General features: G+C 46.5%; 1 protein-coding gene across 13 annotated transcripts in view; it reads right to left on the bottom strand.

The window, feature by feature from the left end:
- Window positions 1–18,579, bottom strand: part of MBD1 (methyl-CpG binding domain protein 1) — a 1,384,891-nt gene that overhangs the window by 1,242,720 nt on the left and 123,592 nt on the right. For all 13 annotated transcript variants that reach the window (XM_078664741.1, XM_078664738.1, XM_078664739.1 and 10 more), the window contains exons 3-4: window positions 17,695–17,835; window positions 16,721–16,838 (exon numbers count right to left, since the gene is read on the bottom strand). In XM_078664741.1, coding sequence (XP_078520867.1) covers window positions 16,721–16,838; window positions 17,695–17,804 — 228 coding nt within the window. In that variant the 5' untranslated portion in view covers window positions 17,805–17,835. The remainder of the gene's footprint in view (window positions 1–16,720; window positions 16,839–17,694; window positions 17,836–18,579) is intronic.

Below are 18,579 nucleotides of genomic sequence, written 5' to 3'. Positions count from 1 at the left end.
TCTCCTGGATCGTAACCATGCGGAACGATTGACTCTTCAAGAATGCGTTGAGTGCCCTGAGATCTAAGATGGGCCTCCATTTTCTCCCTTTCTTTTGTATCAGAAAGAAGCGGGAATAAAATCCCTTTCCTCTGTGAGCTGATGGTACTCGCTCTATTGCTCCTTTCTTCAACATAGAAGAGACCTCTTGAAGGAGTAATCGTAAATTCCTGTGTTGCATTTTGCGAGGAGGAGTTGTCGGGGGAATTGATTTGAATTCATTCATTTGGCTCATAGTCGCAGGATATGTATTATCTACAGACTGGTATGTGCTGTGTCAGTTTGCCTCCAAGTTTAAAAAAATGAGATTGTGGACGGACTGGCTGCTGGAAAAGGTCATTGGCGTCCGCCAGTGGGTTTCCTCTGGTTTTTTTCCCCTGTAGTTGGTCTTTCCATACGAGGTCTGGCGACCTTGTTGCTGCTGTCGCTGTTGGTATTGCGATCGGCCTTGATTATAGGAGTATGAGGATTTGTTTTGGTAAGATCCTCTGTAAGAGGATTAACCTCTACCCCTGCTCCCTCGAAAGGACTGGCTCCTAAACTGTAGTGTGCCATGCGCCCTTGCCGTGTCCGTATCTCTTTTTTTTTTATAAACAATTTTTTTTTATTTCATCAGTTAAACATAACAATCAAGTACAGTCTCATCCAGTTACAGTTCCGCATGAGCGGTATATCAGGTCTGTATTTCTAACATCAGAACACTACATATAACAGTAGAGCATATTCCTGATCGACCCCCCCCTTCCTCTCTCCCCACCCGCACCTCTAGTCCACGTCCAGTACAAAAATCTTATCACTTATGGACTGTTCTCAGGTGTGAGCTCTGTATGTGGAGGCTCACAGAGATTTCCTCTGGCTTCATTCCACTTCCCCCATATCCGTGTCCATTTCTTTGGGCAACCTCTGTGTACGTATACCGCCTTTTCAGCTATCATTGCCATGTCCATATCTTCTTCCCATTGTGATTGTGAGGGCGCCACTCCGGAACCCCAATTCTTGGCAATATTCCGTTTTGCAAGCGCCATCGCCATTGTAGCCCATGTTTTTTGTGCCACATTGAGATCTGTTGGTTGCCATATGTTTAGAATACAACATCGGGGATCTGCCCTAACTTCTACTCCACTCACTTCTGAGATTTGTTCCAACACCCCTTCCCAATATGCTTGAATTTTGGGGCAAGCCCAAAGCGTGTGATAGTATGTACCCGTTTCTCCACATCTCCTGAGACACAGTGGGTCACGCGCGCGCCCTATTTTGTGTACCAAGGTACGGGAGTAATATACTCGATGGAGGATTTTAAGCTGGATCAATTTCAATCGGGAAGGGATCGCCGCTTCTCTAGCCAACGCAAGCGCCTCCAACCAATCCGAGTCGTCTATATCTCCAAGTTCTATCTCCCATTTGCTGCGCAGTACCACAGTGGGGTCTGGGAGATTGTTCATCAGTTTTCGGTATGTTAGTGAGATGGCTTTCTTATTCAGATGGTCAGTGAGGAGCCTGTCCTCCAGTGGAGAGGCGTCGACCAATGTGGTGTCGGGGGTGATAGCACCTTGAAGTGCGTGCCGGATCTGGGAGTAGCGGTACAACTCCGAATCTGCCATACCATATTTATCTTTGAGCGTGGCAAAGGAAAGGATTCCTCCCCTGACCCACAAGTCTCCAATGTTCGTAATGCCTATGAGGTCCCAGTGTCTGAATCCCTTGGTGTTCCCCAATGTGCCTAATCGCCTTGTTTCCCAGAGTGGTGTGGCCAGTGTCAGCACCCCTTCCCATCTTTTGATAGTGTGTGCCGTGGGGCCAGTCAGTGTTTGACGCTTCCTAGTGTTGTATAAAGCCCTCATCAGCCGGTCAGCTGGCACTTTCTCTGTCCAGTCGATAAGCCGGGTCGTCGTGGGGTGCATGGAGCCACTGGTTGATAACCACTAATTGCGCCGCCTAATATAGCTTGACGCTTGGTAGCGCTATACCGCCATCATACCAACTGCAGGTCAGCTTGGGGTGTACTATCCGCGCCGGACGGCGATCCCACCGCAAGTTCGATACTTCAGCATTGATAGACTGGAAATAGGAGCGCGGAACCGGGAACGTGGTGTTGTGGAGTGCATAGAGGAATCTAGGGAGCGCCAGCATTTTAAAAAGCGCTGCCCTGCCCAGCAAAGTGAGCGGGAGAGATCGCCAGTGTGTGACGTCAGATTTTAGCCTATTCAGTGGTTTCATCAGGTTTTGTCCGTATCTTTTTTGATCGTTTGTAGGGCCTCGTCAATTTTCTCCCCAAAGAGGTGTTGGCCATCGTAAGGCATGTCCAGTACCTTAGTTTGGACCTCTTGGCGAAAAGATGTAGCTTTCAGCCATCCCTGCCTTCGCAAGACCGCAGCCCCTGCCAGCTGTCTGAAGCCGGTCATTGCAACATCCATCGCACAATCGATAAGTTCCTATGCTGATGTTTGTCCCTCCTTAAGGAGTGATTGAACCTCCTCTTTCACAGTGTCTGGTAGCTCTGCCAGATACGGAGCAATATCCTCCCACAATTGCCTGTTGTAGCGGCCCAGTAGCGCAATGGAATTAGCTACTTTCACAGTCATGGCCGACGTGGTGGAAAAGTGTTTGCCAATACGGTCTAGTTTCCTGCCCTCCTTGTCCGGTGGAGCGGACAATGGAGATGACGGATTCCTAGAATTTTTCTGTGCCTCCTGGGTAACCACAGAATCCGGCTTGGGATGACAAGTAAGGCAGGCTGGTGCTGTTGTTGGTGCCTTATACTTTTTGTCCAGCCGTGGTACCACTGCTGAGGCTGGTGTTTGCATCAGCTGTTTTCCCTGCTCCCATATGTGGTCAATGATAGGAATTGATCTGGTTGTTTTCTTAACCGGGTCTTTAAAATTATATAGGAAACATTCTGTTTCATGAGATTCCATTGTCATATGGAATCTTTTGGTCGCTCTCTCCACTAGGTTGTGAAATCCGCCAATGTCCACTGGCAGTGAGTCTGAGGTAGTGGGTTCAGGTGTGGCAGGAGAAGGAGCGATGTAGTCCTCATCATCTCTATGGTCAGACTCGTCATCTCTGACCTCTCCATCCTCCGGTTCTTCAACTTCCTCGTCAGAAGACTGGATATCCTGCACTGGCTCTCTTTCCTGACGGATCACTAATGGTGATGGTCTAGGCTGTGAAGATGGCGTCGGTCCAGATGTAGCTGGAGTTGTACCCGCTGATGGAGCAGAAGTCGATTCAGGAAATCGCTGCTTGTAGTCTTTGATCAAGAACTGCAAGTCTGAAACTATAGACACTGAAAGGCATACTAATGGCGTGACTTGCGTCTGGACTTGTGAATGCTCAGTCTCTTCTGCAAATTCCACTTCATTCCCCTCATCATCAGTGCTTTGGCACTTCACTATTAGGTCTAAAGGACTGGTGGCCTGTCCGTATTGATCCTCGTCTGAGTCCTCGTCCTGCAGTAGGCAAGCTGGGGGCAACCTTTGCACCCTACTGGGAGACGTTAAGTCAGGTGTCATTGACTTTTTTGTGCCTTTTTTTCCTAGAGGGGTTTGATGCACACCGTCTGCTGGTGTTAATGGCCCAGTCGTCGATGGTGGGATCGTAGACGGCTGAATGGCAGCTGACGACGGAGAAAGCAGCTCCGATTGCTTCCATAGTGTCGACGATGACGTCGTCGACGGTGCCGTCGGCGACTGAATATCAATCGTCGTCGTTGGCGCCTTCGTCGACGGTACGTTCGTCGACGGAACCTTCGTCGACAGCACCTTCGTCGACGGTGCACTCGTCAACGGTGCCCTCATCGTCGTCTATGTCTTCATCGACGGCACGCTCGTCGACGACGAGAGTTTCTTTGTCGACGGCGTAGGCGTCGGCGGTTTTGGCTTAGTCGTCGACGCTGATGTCGTCGTTGGCGTAGTTGACGAAATCTTTATCGTCGTCGATGGCTTTTTAATAAGGATAATCGATGACACAGGCTTACCCGCCGTCGACGATGGAGTAGTCGTCGTCGAAGAGAAGGCTGACGACGCCGTCGTCGTCGACACAGTCGTCGAAACAGACTGGAGACACAGTCTTCTTCTGCGCTGAGGAAAGCGTCGACGAAGTCGTCGTCGACGACGGCGCAGGCTTCCTGAAGGCAGGAACCTCCTTGTCAGACGTTGTGGATTTTGCCTCTGAAGACTTTTTGACAGTCTTTTTAGGAGGAACGTCTGTAGGGCTAGGGGAAGAAACCCTTGGCCTCTTCAAGGATAATTTAGAGGAAACAGAAGCTATCTCGACGTCCTCTGAAGACTCCAGGTTGTCTCTGGTTTTCAGTATGTTCAACCAGAGTAATAGTCGTCCTTCTCTGTCTTTTAGAGTTTTCGTAGAGAATGTTCTACAAATTCTACATTCTTTTGGAGAATGGTCCGGATAAAGACAGTATAAGCAGGTTTCATGCTTATCATCAATGTGGAGCCTCTTCTTACCACAAGAAGAGCAAGCTCTGAAGAGACTCTTCTTCTGCTGATCAGCCATGGTAGTATTATGAAGAAAAAATCCAATTTCTGTGTAGAAAAGAGTTTAAACAAGGAAACCGGAGGAGAACTCAGGTGGAGACTCCCTAGCACAACGTGCGGTAGAAAATCTGAAAGACTGATGCTCCTGACAGGAAGGTTCTAGAGGGAGGTGATAGCTGATTAGCTACCTTCTGGAGTTTGGGCCTTTTTACAAAAGGACATAGATAGGCTACTAAGGCGAGGCCCTTAGGCCTATTTTTCTCTATATATGTCTATAGAACATTGCTTTTCTATGTACCGGAGACTCCCGTCTCGACGACGGGAATGATTCAAGCATGTGAATCTATGAAAGACACCCATAATACTGGATAAAATTGCAGCTGGGAGATGATCGAACAATGGTAGTCCCCAAAAGGTCTCATGGAGAAAAGAGCGGGCAATTAAAAGTATATCCCACTGATCCTTTGTCGAATTTAACTGTGCACACCCAAACGAAAAAGTGGAACATACAGAGTTTTGGGGTCCTTCGATACATGTCCGAATACAATGGTGGAGAAAAAAGGATGAAGGGCATGTCTATCTACAGCAGCACATGCTAAGATTTAGGAAGCTGAACATAGGTTCTCAAGTTTGAAATTAAGTAAACACTACGTTGAACCTGTCCCTTGTCAAACAAAACAAAATGTAGGAGAGTGGGGTCTGCAATCCCATGGCCACCCCAGATTTTTGCTTTTTGCTTCACTGGTTTACGACTTTCCCTGGCTGTGGGCCTGCTAATCAGACCCACAGCCTAGCTGTTCTCTCTCTAAATTGACAAGCATGTACCTTAGGTGCATTTACCAATTGGTACTGGGCCACCTTATCAGTCCCTGTACAGTATACCTTAGGTATCCAGGGCATAGGTGTACCCAGGGCCTACCAGGGGCTGCAGCATGTATTATGCCACCCCTGGCTGGCCACCCAAATCTGACACAACTGGCTGCACGACAGCTGGGGCAAGGTGGTGTAATCACCCTTTGCTTTAGATATAGTATTCTTATATCTAAACCCTAAAATGGACACATATATTCCTATCAGTCACTCCTATGGCAGGCCTTATCAATCCTGAAGGCAGAGTGCTTGGAATTATGTGAGATGGTGCTCTGGCATGAGCTGAGCCCGTTTGCAGCTTGCGGAACCAAGTCCTAATAGCTGTTCCATGATAACGCTATACCATATACTCTTAAGTGCATTATAATCCTCGCGGTTAAATGCTAACTTTGGCATAGCATTATCAAAACATGTCGAGTAAGGTGTCATACGAATTGGAATACTAACCCCTCGCCAATTCTGGCGACGGGGTTAGCATTCCACCCTTCTAGAGGGACACGACATGTCTGTAACTGTGAACCCCTGTTAAAGTTAACTCGAGCCTCAGCATCACAAAATGGATGCTGCCACCACAGACACAAGTCTGACCTCCTGCTGCTGGGAGTCCCTCCAGCAAGGGAGGTTCAGACAAAGGGTTTCCTGCCTTGGGAGGTGCTAGCACCACCCCAGACAGGATTTTGTGTATTAGGTAGGCCAAGGCTGAAAGGAATGAGACATGCCTGGGGCACACAAGGTGCCCTGTGCATACACCGGTTCCAACCAGTTGCTGGGGCACTCCAGCCCCAGCTCTGGCGGGAAACTGGACAAAGGATAGGGGGTGTAACCACCCCCTTCCTGGTCCCACCCAGAGGAGGGACCTAGTCGTAGTGCAGCCCCCTTTAGCTGAATAAAGGTAAGAGCTGGTCCCATTCCCAGTTAGATTAATCTTGACAACTTCCACGAAGAACTCTTGACCTTCGACCTCCTGGACACCAGAAGACTGAAGAATCTCCCCTATGGTCAGGGAGTGACCATCCTGCTTCGCAGGCACCATCAAGCTCCTGTGAGGTTTGCTGCAAAGTCCTTCCATCCCGGAATCCGACGACCCAGCTCGACAAGACCCGGACCTCCAGACCTCTCTGACCTCTACCCACATCCACAGCACAGCTGGGACCCGTGGGTGCGACGAGTAACGTGGAGAAGGCCATCTTGAAGAAATCTGCACAGCGCTTCCAGCACGACCCCCGAGGGTTCCTCGAGTGAGTGCATTGGGGACTGAGAAGCCCCACACCAACGCAGCTCCAGCACCAAAGACCAGCCCCCCAGCATCCCCGTGATCTGCGTGGGGCCCTTTTTCCTGGTTTCTGCCCTTCCTGTTGTCTGGTCACTTGCCGGCTGGCTTGTGCACTCTGAGACGACGACCCGAAGATTTCGACACTGCTAGTCTGGTCCCCCAGACTGGCCCTTGCTTCCTTGTGAAAGAGAAGCACCCCGGACCCTCCTGGTCCACACCAGACGCCATCTTTGTTCCACCGCGTGGCTTGCATTAGCCAAGGCCTGTTGTCCATATCGACGATCCGACACCGCCAACAGCAGCAGACTACGTGGGACAGCTCGTGCCTCCAGCCTGGTCGTGAAGAGCAGCTCCTGGTCCGCGCAGCTACAGAGAGAAGCGACCCTTCCTTCACCTGAACGCGGCGACAGCATCTGGTTCCCTCCTGGTTCCAGCACCGTCACTGGCTAGTGACAAAGACTCTGTTCCCTTCCCTTTCAGGACTTCTTCCTTCCAGTTCCATCCTTGGAACCACCGGACTCCTCCATCTGGCTGCCTGCCAGCAACTCCTTGTTTCAGGCATCACCGGGATCAACGCAGCAAACCCGACGCAACTTCAGCCCTATGCACCTGCAGCCTGTGGGTTAGGTAACTAAAGCTTCTAGGTGCTGAAGTCTGGGGCCACTATCCTAGTGTCCAGGTCCACTGTTGTTTTCCCTCCATCCAGCCGGGTTCGTCCAGAATCCGTAACTTTCTAAACTGTAAGATCCATAGACATTGGTACGCATCCCGCGTGAGAGTTCCCACTCTGCACGTGAGTCCCGTGGGCCTCCTGCTCCGTACTTACCTAGTTCGTAGTGTAGTCCCACCGATCCTCCAGCCTCTGGATCTCCTTACAGTACTTTCCTTCCTCGCATTCCATTGTTTTGAGTATATGGTTTGTCGTGCCCCTAGGGCACTCGTGTAAATATTGTGCGAACTCGTATTTCTTTTGTAGTTTTGTCATGTGCTTAGCCCTCTGACCTCATAAAGAGCTCAGAGGTGTATGTTAGTTAATAAATATCCTTTTATTTTCATAACAACCTGTGTGGCGTCCTTTCATCTGGTATTCAAGGGGTTATATTGTGGTAAAACAGCTAGCTTTACATGCCAAAAGAGTTTAGCCTAAGACTGCTTTTGTCCACGCTACTAGGATAGCTGGTCTATAAGGTTGACTTACAACCAATCACCATAAGGGGATGTTTGGACTGATACAAGGTGATCACTAGAATTAGTGATCATCATATATCAGGCCAACTTCTCACATTGGTGGCAGCGGTGGGATTTGAGCTTGCTGTTGTTTTACCAAATATAATCTTGTAATATCATTTGAAAGATCACATAAGGTACCTAGGTACATATAACAAGCTTAGAAATACTCGGAGTTCTACTGAACCAGCTGTTGTAGTGTAACAGGGCTTAGCACACCCTGACTACAACTCTAGCAAGGGATCAGTAGGTAAACCCATAGTGTAGGTAGGTGCATCACTTACACCACACTAGAAGCATGTCTACCCATGGAGAGTCTGCAGAGACTCCCCTAGTGGCTAGTGACCCTCCACAGGTCCTTTCCAGATATGCAGCTCTCAGTTTCCAGGAGATGAGACAATTGTGTACCTCCAGGAAATTGAAACAGGGTTCTAACCCTACCACTCCTTTTCTGTTAGGTCTCTTAGAGACATATGATGCTAGAAAAGCTACTCATACAGATGGGAGCATGCCAGCCTTAGAAGGGACCCTTGGTGATCCTGACCTCCCTGAAACTGAGGAAGTAGAGGAGGAGGAGGATGAAGAGGTTCTTTCTGGGGATCAGGCAGACAATGGTCCTGAGCTAGTCAGCAGACTTACTAGGGCCAACTTAGACCTACATAGGGAAGGATCTGGGGGACCCCCAGTACTGACCCTAAGCAGGCCTAACTTTGGAGTTAGAAGAGATAGATCTCATTCTAGGGACTCCAATAGATCTGTGCACTCTCATGCCTCTTCTCAGAGGAGAATGACTTCTCCCCAGAGGAGAATGACTTCCCCTCAGAGGAGAGAACATGAAGCAAGGATGAAACAGGCTAATCTGAGGATTCAGAGGGAAGAACTTGCCCTTGCCAAATAGAAGCTTGCCTTTGCTAGAGAGCAACAGTTGAGTGGGGCAGTCCCCACTGGTGGCAGCAATATCCCTAAGGATAAAGACAGGAGTTTTGATACTAGACACCCGAGTAAGATAGTGCCCCCCTTTAAACAAGGGGATGACATCCACAAATGGATGACTGCTTTGGAGAGGGCCTGCACTGTCCAGTGCATCCCCCAGAGTCAGTGGGCAGCTATATTGTGGCTCTCCTTTGAAGGTAAAGGTAGAGATAAGCTCCTCACTACTAGAGCTGAGGATGCTAACAATTACCAAGTCCTGAAGAATACACTGATTGATGGGTTTGGCTTAACAACTGAACAGTACAGGTTGCTGTTCAGAGACACCCAGAAAATTCAGTCTCAGGATTGGGCTGACTTTGTTGATTGTGCCACTAAGGCTTTTGAAGGCTGGTTACTGGGAAGTAAAGTTACTGATTACACAGGATTGTATAATCTAATTATGAGAGAACAAATCTTAAATATTTGTCAAAATCAGTTGTTGCATCAGCACCTTATTGACTCAGATCTGACCTCTCCCCAAGAATTGGAAAAGAAGGCAGACAGATGGGTCAGGACTAGGGTCAAGCAGCAGAACCAGAACCAGGGTGGTGGCCAAAAGAAAGCAGACCCCAAGGGTAATGAGAATAAGCAAAATGACCAGAAGTCTTCAACAGGGCCCCAACAATCTAAAGAGGGTGGGTCCCAGAATTCCCAGAATTCCCAAAAGAAGAAGAATGGTCAGAGGAAACCATGGTGCCAATACTGTAAAAGTAATACTCACTGGTTTGGTGAGTGCACCAAGAAAGGCCCAACTCCTACCACTACTGCCCCTAAGGCCTCTGCACCCCCTAGTACAGTTAGTAGTGGTAGTAATCCTCCCAAGGCTATAGTGGGGTTAACCCTGGGAACTGAGGCGGGTTCTGACTTAGTCAGGATACCTACTCAGGCTGTTCTTGTTTGTACTGGGGACATGGATATGACCCCTACAATAAGTCCCAGTACTCTGGGCAAGTACAGGCAGACGCCTTTAATCAATGGAAAAATGGCTCAGGCCTACAGGGACACTTGTGCCAGTGTCACTATGGTGACACCAAACTTTGTGGACCCTGACAGGTAATACTAGGTTCAGACTACCTGGTGACCAATGCTAGCAATGCCACTACCTCCCATAGTATGGCACTTGTTAATTTCTCCTGGGGAGGGGTAAATGGCCTCAAAAGGGTTGTTGTTAGTTCAGACCTCCCAGTGGACTGTCTTTTGGGCAATGATTTGGAATCCTCCTTATGGTCAGATGTGGCGTATAGGATTCATGTGGAAATGTTAGGTTTGTCAGCACATGTCCTTGCTGTGACTAGGTCACAGGCCAAGAAATGCCCAGCTGAACTAGTGCTGGATCCTGGAAGAATGGACCAGACACTACCCAAGAGAAAGAGCAGTAGGGGTAAGGTTGACCCTTCCCCCCTGCCTCAGGTGGAGGATCAGCTCTCTCAGGAGACTGACCCCAAGACCCCAGAAGGAACTGTCCTAGAAGAGCTTGAGCCTGAACAGGTTGAGTTTCTTGGGACAGGGGGACCTTCCAGGGCAGACTTGAGGCAGGCACAGTTAGACTGTTCCTCTCTTGAACCCCTCAGACAGCAGGCTGCAGGGAATGCTACAGGTGCCCATAAGGTATATTGGGACGATGGACTCCTATACTCTGAGGCAAGAGACCCCAAGCCTGGTGCTACCAGGAAGCTGGTCATCCCCTTGTCTCTGAGAGGTTTCCTTCTCACCTTAGCCCATGAAATTCCCCTTGCAGGTCACTTAGGCCAGAACAAGACTTGGGACAGGCTTGCCCCACACTTTCACTGGCCTCACATGTCTGAGGACACTAAAGAGTTTTGTCGCTCATGTGTCACCTGCCAAGTCAGTGGCAAATCAGGTGGCACCACAAAGGCCCCCCTTATACCACTACCTGTGGTGGGGGTTCCCTTTGAAAGAGTGGGGATTGACATTGTTGGACCAATGGACCCCCCAACAGCATCTGGGCACAGATTTATACTGGTGGTAGTGGATCATGCCACCAGGTATCCAGAAGCTATTCCCCTTAGGACCACTACAGCTCCTGTTGTGGCTAGGGCCCTGGTTGGAGTTTTCTCCAGAGTGGGGTTCCCTAAGGAGGTTGTCTCTGACAGAGGTGCAAACTTCATGTCAGGATACTTGACTGCTATGTGGAAGGAGTGTGGTGTAAATTACAAATTCACCACACCCTATCACCCACAATGCAATGGGCTTGTTGAAAGATTTAACAAGACCCTCAAAGGGATGATAAAAGGGTTACCTGAGAAGCTTAGGCGAAGATGGGACATCCTTTTACCCTGCCTTCTGTTTGCTTACAGAGAGGTCCCACAGAAGGGGGTTGGTTACAGCCCTTTTGAGCTTTTGTTTGGGCATCCTGTGAGAGGACCCCTATGTCTTGTGAAGGAAGGATGGGAGTTACCTCTCAAAAAGCCTAAACTTGACATAGTGGACTATGTACTTGGTCTCCGCTCCAGGATGGCAGAGTACATGGAGAAGGCATCTAAAAACCTGGAGGCCAGCCAAGAACTTCAAAAAGCTTGGCATGACCAAAAGGCTGTCCTAACTGTTCATCATGCAGGACAGAAGGTGTGGGTGTTGGAGCCAGTGGCCCCAACAGCTCTCCAAGACAAATGGTCTGGACCCCACATCATCATTGAGCAAAAGGGAGAAGTCACCTACTTGGTGGACATGGGAACTCCCAGGAGCCCTCACAGAGTACTTCATGTGAATAGGCTCAAAGCATTTGTTGACAGGGAGGACATGGGCTTGCTCATGGCCACAGATGAGGGGCAGGAGGAAGAGAGTGACCCTCTCCCAGACCTGCTCACTCAGAACCCTGATGATGGGTCAGTAGATGGTGTAGTCTTTTCTGACAGACTCTCTGAGCATCAACAAAAGAATTGTAAGCAAGTCCTTCAATCCTTCAGACAAATGTTTTCTCTGACCCCCAGTCAGACAAACTGGTGCACACATGAGGTGGACACTGGAGACAGTCTGCCTATAAAGAGTAAAATCTACAGGCAACCTGACCACGTCAGGGACTGCATAAAGCAAGAAGTACAAAAGATGTTGGAGTTGGGAGTCATTGAACCCTCAGAGAGCTCTTGGGCTAGTCCTGTAGTTCTAGTGCCTAAACCTCACACCCAGGATGGTAAGAGAGAGATGAGGTTTTGTGTAGACTACAGGGGTCTCAATGCTGTCACTAAGACAGATGCCCATCCAATACCTAGGGCAGATGAACTGATAGATAAGTTGGCTTCTGCAACTTTCTTAAGTACATTTGACCTAACAGCTGGTTATTGGCAAATCAGGTTAGCTGAGGATGCTAAGGCCAAGACAGCATTGTCTACCCCAGGAGGCCATTACCAATTTGTGGTGATGCCCTTTGGTTTGAAAAATGCACCTGCCACTTTTCAAAGGTTGGTGAACCAAGTTCTCACTGGGTTGGATGACTTCTGTGCAGCATATCTAGATGATATTGCTGTCTTTAGCTCCACCTGGGAGGATCACCTGATCCACCTAAGGAAAGTTTTAGAGGCCCTGCAAAAGGCAGGCCTCACTATCAAGGCTACTAAGTGCCAGATAGGGCAGAGTCAAGTTGTATACTTGGGCCACCTTGTAGGTGGAGGCCAAGTTCAACCTCTGGAGAGCAAGATACAGACCTTAAAGGACTGGGCTCCTCCAACCACCCAGACACAGGTCAGAGCTTTCTTGGGCCTGTCTGGTTATTATAGGAAATTTGTCAGAAATAATGGAACCATTGTGACTCCACTTAATGACCTGACAAGTAAGAAAATGCCAAAGAAAGTTCAGTGGACAGTTAGCTGTCAGAAGGCATTCGATGACCTAAAGCAGGCCATGTGCACTGCACCTATTCTCAAGAGCCCAGACTACTCCAAACCTTTCATTGTCCAAACAGATGCTTCTGAGTTGGGTGTGGGAGCTGTTCTATCTCAGCTGAATATTGATGGTCATGACCAGCCCATTGCTTTTATAAGTAGAAGGCTGACCCCTAGAGAGAAACGTTGGTCAGCTATTGAGAGGGAGGCCTTTGCTGTGGTTTGGGCCCTGAAGAAGTTGAGGCCATACTTGTTTGGTACTCACTTCAAGATTCAGACCGACCATAAGCCCCTCTTATGGCTAAATCAAATGAAGGGTGAAAACCCCAAACTTCTTAGGTGGTCCATTTCCCTACAGGGGATGGACTTTACAGTGGAGCACTGCCCAGGAACTGACCATGGTAATGCAGATGGTCTCTCCAGGTACTTCCACTTAGAACAAGAAGACTCACCTGGTCAAGGTTAGTTTAATGTCACTAAGTTTGGAGGGGGGGGTTATGTAGGAGAGTGGGGTCTGCAATCCCATGGCCACCCCAGATTTTTGCTTTTTGCTTCACTGGTTTACGACTTTCCCTGGCTGTGGGCCTGCTAATCAGACCCACAGCCTAGCTGTTCTCTCTCTAAATTGACAAGCATGTACCTTAGGTGCATTTACCAATTGGTACTGGGCCACCTTATCAGTCCCTGTACAGTATACCTTAGGTATCCAGGGCATAGGTGTACCCAGGGCCTACCAGGGGCTGCAGCATGTATTATGCCACCCCTGGCTGGCCACCCAAATCTGACAACTGGCTGCACGACAGCTGGGGCAAGGTGGTGTAATCAATAAGAAAGGGTTTAGGCCAGCCCTCAGAAAAAGCAGCATGGTATGCATATAAAGCAAAGCAATCAAATCTGAGTGAAGATGGACAGCTGTGTATAGCAGCGGATCAGGGCAGGAATCAAGTGGTCTGAGAGTTGTGTGGTACTCTTAATTGCAAGAAAAAGCCATGTTAAAAATCAAGACTAATGTACAATGATTCAGAAAAGGGGGTGGTGATGAACAGAGTGTCTGAATTAAGCAGACCCCGGAAGCTTGTTTCCTTCCCAGTGTAAGAATTGGCTTTTGTAGTCTGGTCTGCCCTGTTCCCATGATGCACTGGGCCAGGGACAGACTAATTTGCATACAGCCAGGTTCTGAAACTGGGATGGTGCAATGAGCTAAAAAACGGTGTTGGTTCTAGCCCTGATCTCTTGACTGGGTGAGAGTACTCTGCTTAATTCAGAGACTCTGTCCATCACCACCCCTTGTTGTAAATAATTTTGTCCACCCTAAGCGTGGAAGGGTATACTCAGATGTGAGTCCCTTGCTCATTGCACCATCAGGATTCAAGCAAGCCGGGCCGAAGACGCCTGAAATGGCAGAAACCGGTCCCCGGAAGCTTGTTTCCTTCCCAGTGTAAGAATTGGCTTTTGTAGTCTGGTCTGCCCTGTTCCCATGATGCACTGGGCCAGGGACAGACTAATTTGCATACAGCCAGGTTCTGAAACTGGGATGGTGCAATGAGCTAAAAAACGGTGTTGGATCTAGCCCTGATCTCTTGACTGGGTGAGAGTACTCTGCTTAATTCAGAGACTCTGTCCATCACCACCCCTTGTTGTAAATAATGTACAATGAAACAGCACTGTGTGCATCTCAATGCAATAGCACGTTAATGTTAGGGGTATTACCGGTCGTCTCACTTGATTTCTGAGATAATTCTGTAAATATTGTAAATGTTCTGTGAATTCCTAAAGAGTCCTTTAAGGGTTAGGAAATATGAAACTAAAATTGTATCTTGAAAGCGTTCTGTAAATCTATAATTTGATTCTTGTAAGTTAAGCACATTTTTAAATCTTGCATTTGACAATGCTTGTTTATTTGTGGTGTTTTAAGTAACTGTCTAGATTGTGCGCTCAATTGAGAGAGGCGCGTGTGGGCTCTGGTGTTAAGTGACATCAGGAAACGAGCTCGCGCTGAAGGCTCGTGGCCGAGGCTTTAAAAAGGTTTCCCTGCCAACGGCTGACGCTTCGTCTCTCGTTGCTGTCTTGAGGAGCGCAACTGATTCCGAGACGGCGTCGTCGTTGTTCTGATTTATTCCTGTCCCTCTAGTCTGGGCCCTTCTGAGAGTATTTTTGCCCCTTAAATACTGAAGTCCTTTCCCTGTTATTGCGAAAGGTACAATTGCTTCGAGATCTCCTGTGAGATCGCGTGTTCCGCTTCCTTCCGTCTCCCGTGAGCCGGGAGCCCTGGTAAAGGTTTGCTGCGTCAGATGACGGCTGAGGATCTTGAACCACCGAATTCCTTCCCCGCTGAAAAGACAGTAAGGTCTGCTAACTTATTTCTCTAGCGCAGGAACTGATGTGCATCGCGCTAATACAGTGTTCAGTCATCTGTGAATCCAGTGACAAGCAAGTCCGTTTTCAGAGTTGAAGTAGCGAAGCAACCTGTGCTAAGTTAAAACAAGCATTGGCTAAGACAAGAGTTTAGATTAGTAGAAGAGTGACTTTAATGCAGCGCTTGGACAGTAGGATAAGCGCAATAAGGATTTAGTGTCTTCTGAGAACTCTAAGTTTAATTAGCTAAAATGTTAAATCTATAAACAAGACTTGGCAAAGGCAAAAGTTCATAAGGAGGAGATTCCTCTTGACAGACATTAAGTACTGTTTTAGAAATTAAACCAATTCTAGAATTGATCAATTCCTGTTTGGAAACTGGAGAAACTTATGACCTCATTTGTATAGAAAGTAGGATGTTGTTTTTTGTTTATTGTCGTCCTAATACAGATTCTCCATTTTCTGATGAAAGCTGAATCAGTAAGGTAGGACTAAGTTTGCAAGTTATAAGTTTTTCCACTAAAACTTATTAACTAACTAACCATTGTGTTAAAGAAGTGTTTAACTAAAGTGATATATTTACTTAATGTGAAACATTTATTTTTTGAAGCCTTGAGTCTGAGTCAGAGCGTAATCAGCTTCAACTAAGTGTGAACAAGGGTCTACAACCTAAACGGTCAGTAGTTGTGAATGTTAAGAATTTCTGGTGAACTAAGTCAGGCAGAAGAGTTAAATGTTTGTTAATATTGTACTGCAGAGTTGCAAAGGATTCTGTTCTGAGTTCACATCAAAAGAAGGATCCTAGACCCGGAACACAGCCAAGAGAGACCACAACGGAAGTTCTTGTTTCTTTAACTGTTGTGAGTCTTCTCTGTCCACTTCCCCTTTCCCTGAGGGAGAAGTTTACTCAGCCAGCGTTAACTTCCTGATTGAGTTGATTGATCCTTGAGGGAGTTGGGAGTTTGCAGCTCAAGAGGAAACGTCAGTAGTGTCTCTCAAGACTTCTCAACAGTTAATGCATGTAAAGGATGAGGTAATAGGAGAAAAATGTGATGGGCCCACTACTTTAAAAGCAAGGGTTCTCTTAGTTAGAATGAATGAAGGTATACCGGTAGAGTTTACATGGTACAATTGCTGAAACAGTAGTTGGTATGGCATGCAAACACTGAAGTGCATGCATGGAGGTGATACCAGCTTTGTTGCAGGTCAAGATTAAAGGGCAGTGGCAAATAAATGTGTAAGGCTATTAAATTAAAGAGTGCTTCAGTATAGAAAGGGTACAATAGCACAGCTGTGGGTCAGCCTCAATAATACATCTGTGATGCACTGAAAAAGTTGTAACTGCAAAGGAATGCCAGAGGATATAGGTAGCAGATGGTGCTGATGTTACCAGTCTCGGAAATGTTTGGGTTTCACCACTTGGCCTGCTGAGTCGTACTTGTAGTCCACTGGTAGGACTGCATGTGGAATTTTTACTGTCAAAAAGCAGCAGGTACTACCGCTTATGGCAGAGATTCACTGGATATTGTGACATAGAACAGCAGTGGATATGAGAATCTTCTTGACCAAGAAATCATTATCGTATTCAAAGTACAACATTACACGCACAAATATGCATACAAATTTATAATATTCTGAAAAGGAAATTGTACCTGTAGTTCCTCAGGAGCCAAAAGCGTTCCATTTTTAAAGTCAAACAGTGTCAGGTCCACTGAACTTCCCAAATACTTCACCATCTCAATCTTACTACGGAACTTCTCCCCAGTGGGGCTGCAGATCAAAATAAAGACAAATAAACAGAATGGCACAGAAATGAGAAACAAGAAATGATAAATGCAATAGTAGTAAAAAGTATGGAGCAAATAGTTGAACCTCATAGATATTTCTTTAAAAGTTTAGAATAGCTAACATTACATAAAACTAACTTCCAAAGGGCAGTAATTCTCTTTTTCTTTTACATCTCACTTTCCTTACTGTGGTCTTATTATGGTCCTTCTCTTCCTTTCTTTAATACTTTGTGTGAGTTTGTGTAGTCTGAAAAAATTAATAGTGTTCTGTCTAGTAGTGTTGTGATTACATTAACTCAATCCACTACATCTCTCCCAGCCATGCCCTGTGTAATTTGATCTCAACTGGGACTTCTTCCTGAGAAGCTCCTGCAGTAAAATATTCTGTGTAAAGCTCAGAATGCATGAAGTAAAAAGTAAGAAGAAACAAGAGGTCACAACAAGAGAGAAAAGACATAAAATCTTCGCAGGAAATTTGGCGGGTGTAAATGTTGCTTAAACAGGACATCTTCCAACATAGATATTTTGCTAAATTGTCTATTTAACAGAAGAAAGGCTGTGGTTGTATAATCTGTTTTAATGAAATATGGAGTTAATTCACAGTTGCAAGCAAGGAGCTTATTTACAGTATGGATTTTAGATATCCATGTAGTGGGAAGATTTTCATTAGCGGTAAAGCTGCGTGAAATTGATCCAGATTGGTTTTAGTGAGTTGTAGAGTGTAATAGGATGAATCGATGTATTAAAGTAATTTATTATACTGTTGTTTAATGTATATTGATCTAAATAATTAGATTTTTGACTGACTGACAAAAAAAACCTGAGGAAGAGAAAGTTACCTCTGATAATATGTGTCCGTCTTTCCACATGTAAATCCAGACTTCCGGAACACTTCTCTGCGTTTCCAGCCAGGCCCTAGCAAACGGCAATCTTCCCACCCCTCGGTCATTGTGCTTATTCAACACGACCAAGATCCAGACCTTTAAAAAAACACGGAGAGAACTCAAATTAAGACCGAAACACATGCAGTATCCGCTCTTCAGAGGGACAACGTATTGGCTGCATAATTAATTAACATTTGCAAATACCCATTTTCTTAGGACACACAGATTCAGGGTAGCATCAAAATTCATACCTTCCCTTTCAAAAATGTATCTTAGATTTGTACGTTTTCGTTCTACATTTCTCATGAATAAATTCTCTTGATGGTCAAATGTAAACAGGCAAATGTCAAACTGTTTGAAAATAAAGCCCAAGTTAACATTGTTTCACAACAATATTTTATGATTTAAGTTTGTCTAGCTTTTCGATGAATAGTTATTAAACATGCTGCTAAACTGGTAAATTCAGCTGAAATAGCTATTAAAAACAACGGGAGAACATGAAATACTAAGGCTTTGCAGTACTATTTATCTAAGATTAATTCAAATCCTCAAGTATGTTTGCATAAAATCACACAAGTACTCTGGTCAACAGTGAAATACATTATGAGGGGTTATACAATACTTCATGTTATGAGGAACACAACAGGACGGCAACCAAACTTGAGTCACACAGGATTTGTCAAAACAAGGAAAGATATCCAACTTTTCACATTATTCACATTCATTATTAGGACTTCCTATTTTTACTACTGGTGCATTCTAAGTTTCAGTATCTGGCAAGATTGGTAGCTCGCTTTTTAAAGCACTCTCTAGACTACTGGTGTACAACATACATAGCTT

The sequence above is a fragment of the Lissotriton helveticus genome, chromosome 10 (assembly GCF_964261635.1).
Source record: "Lissotriton helveticus chromosome 10, aLisHel1.1, whole genome shotgun sequence".
In the NCBI taxonomy this organism is placed as follows: Eukaryota; Metazoa; Chordata; class Amphibia; order Caudata; family Salamandridae; genus Lissotriton; species Lissotriton helveticus.
This window is presented reverse-complemented; position numbering and strand designations above follow the sequence as displayed.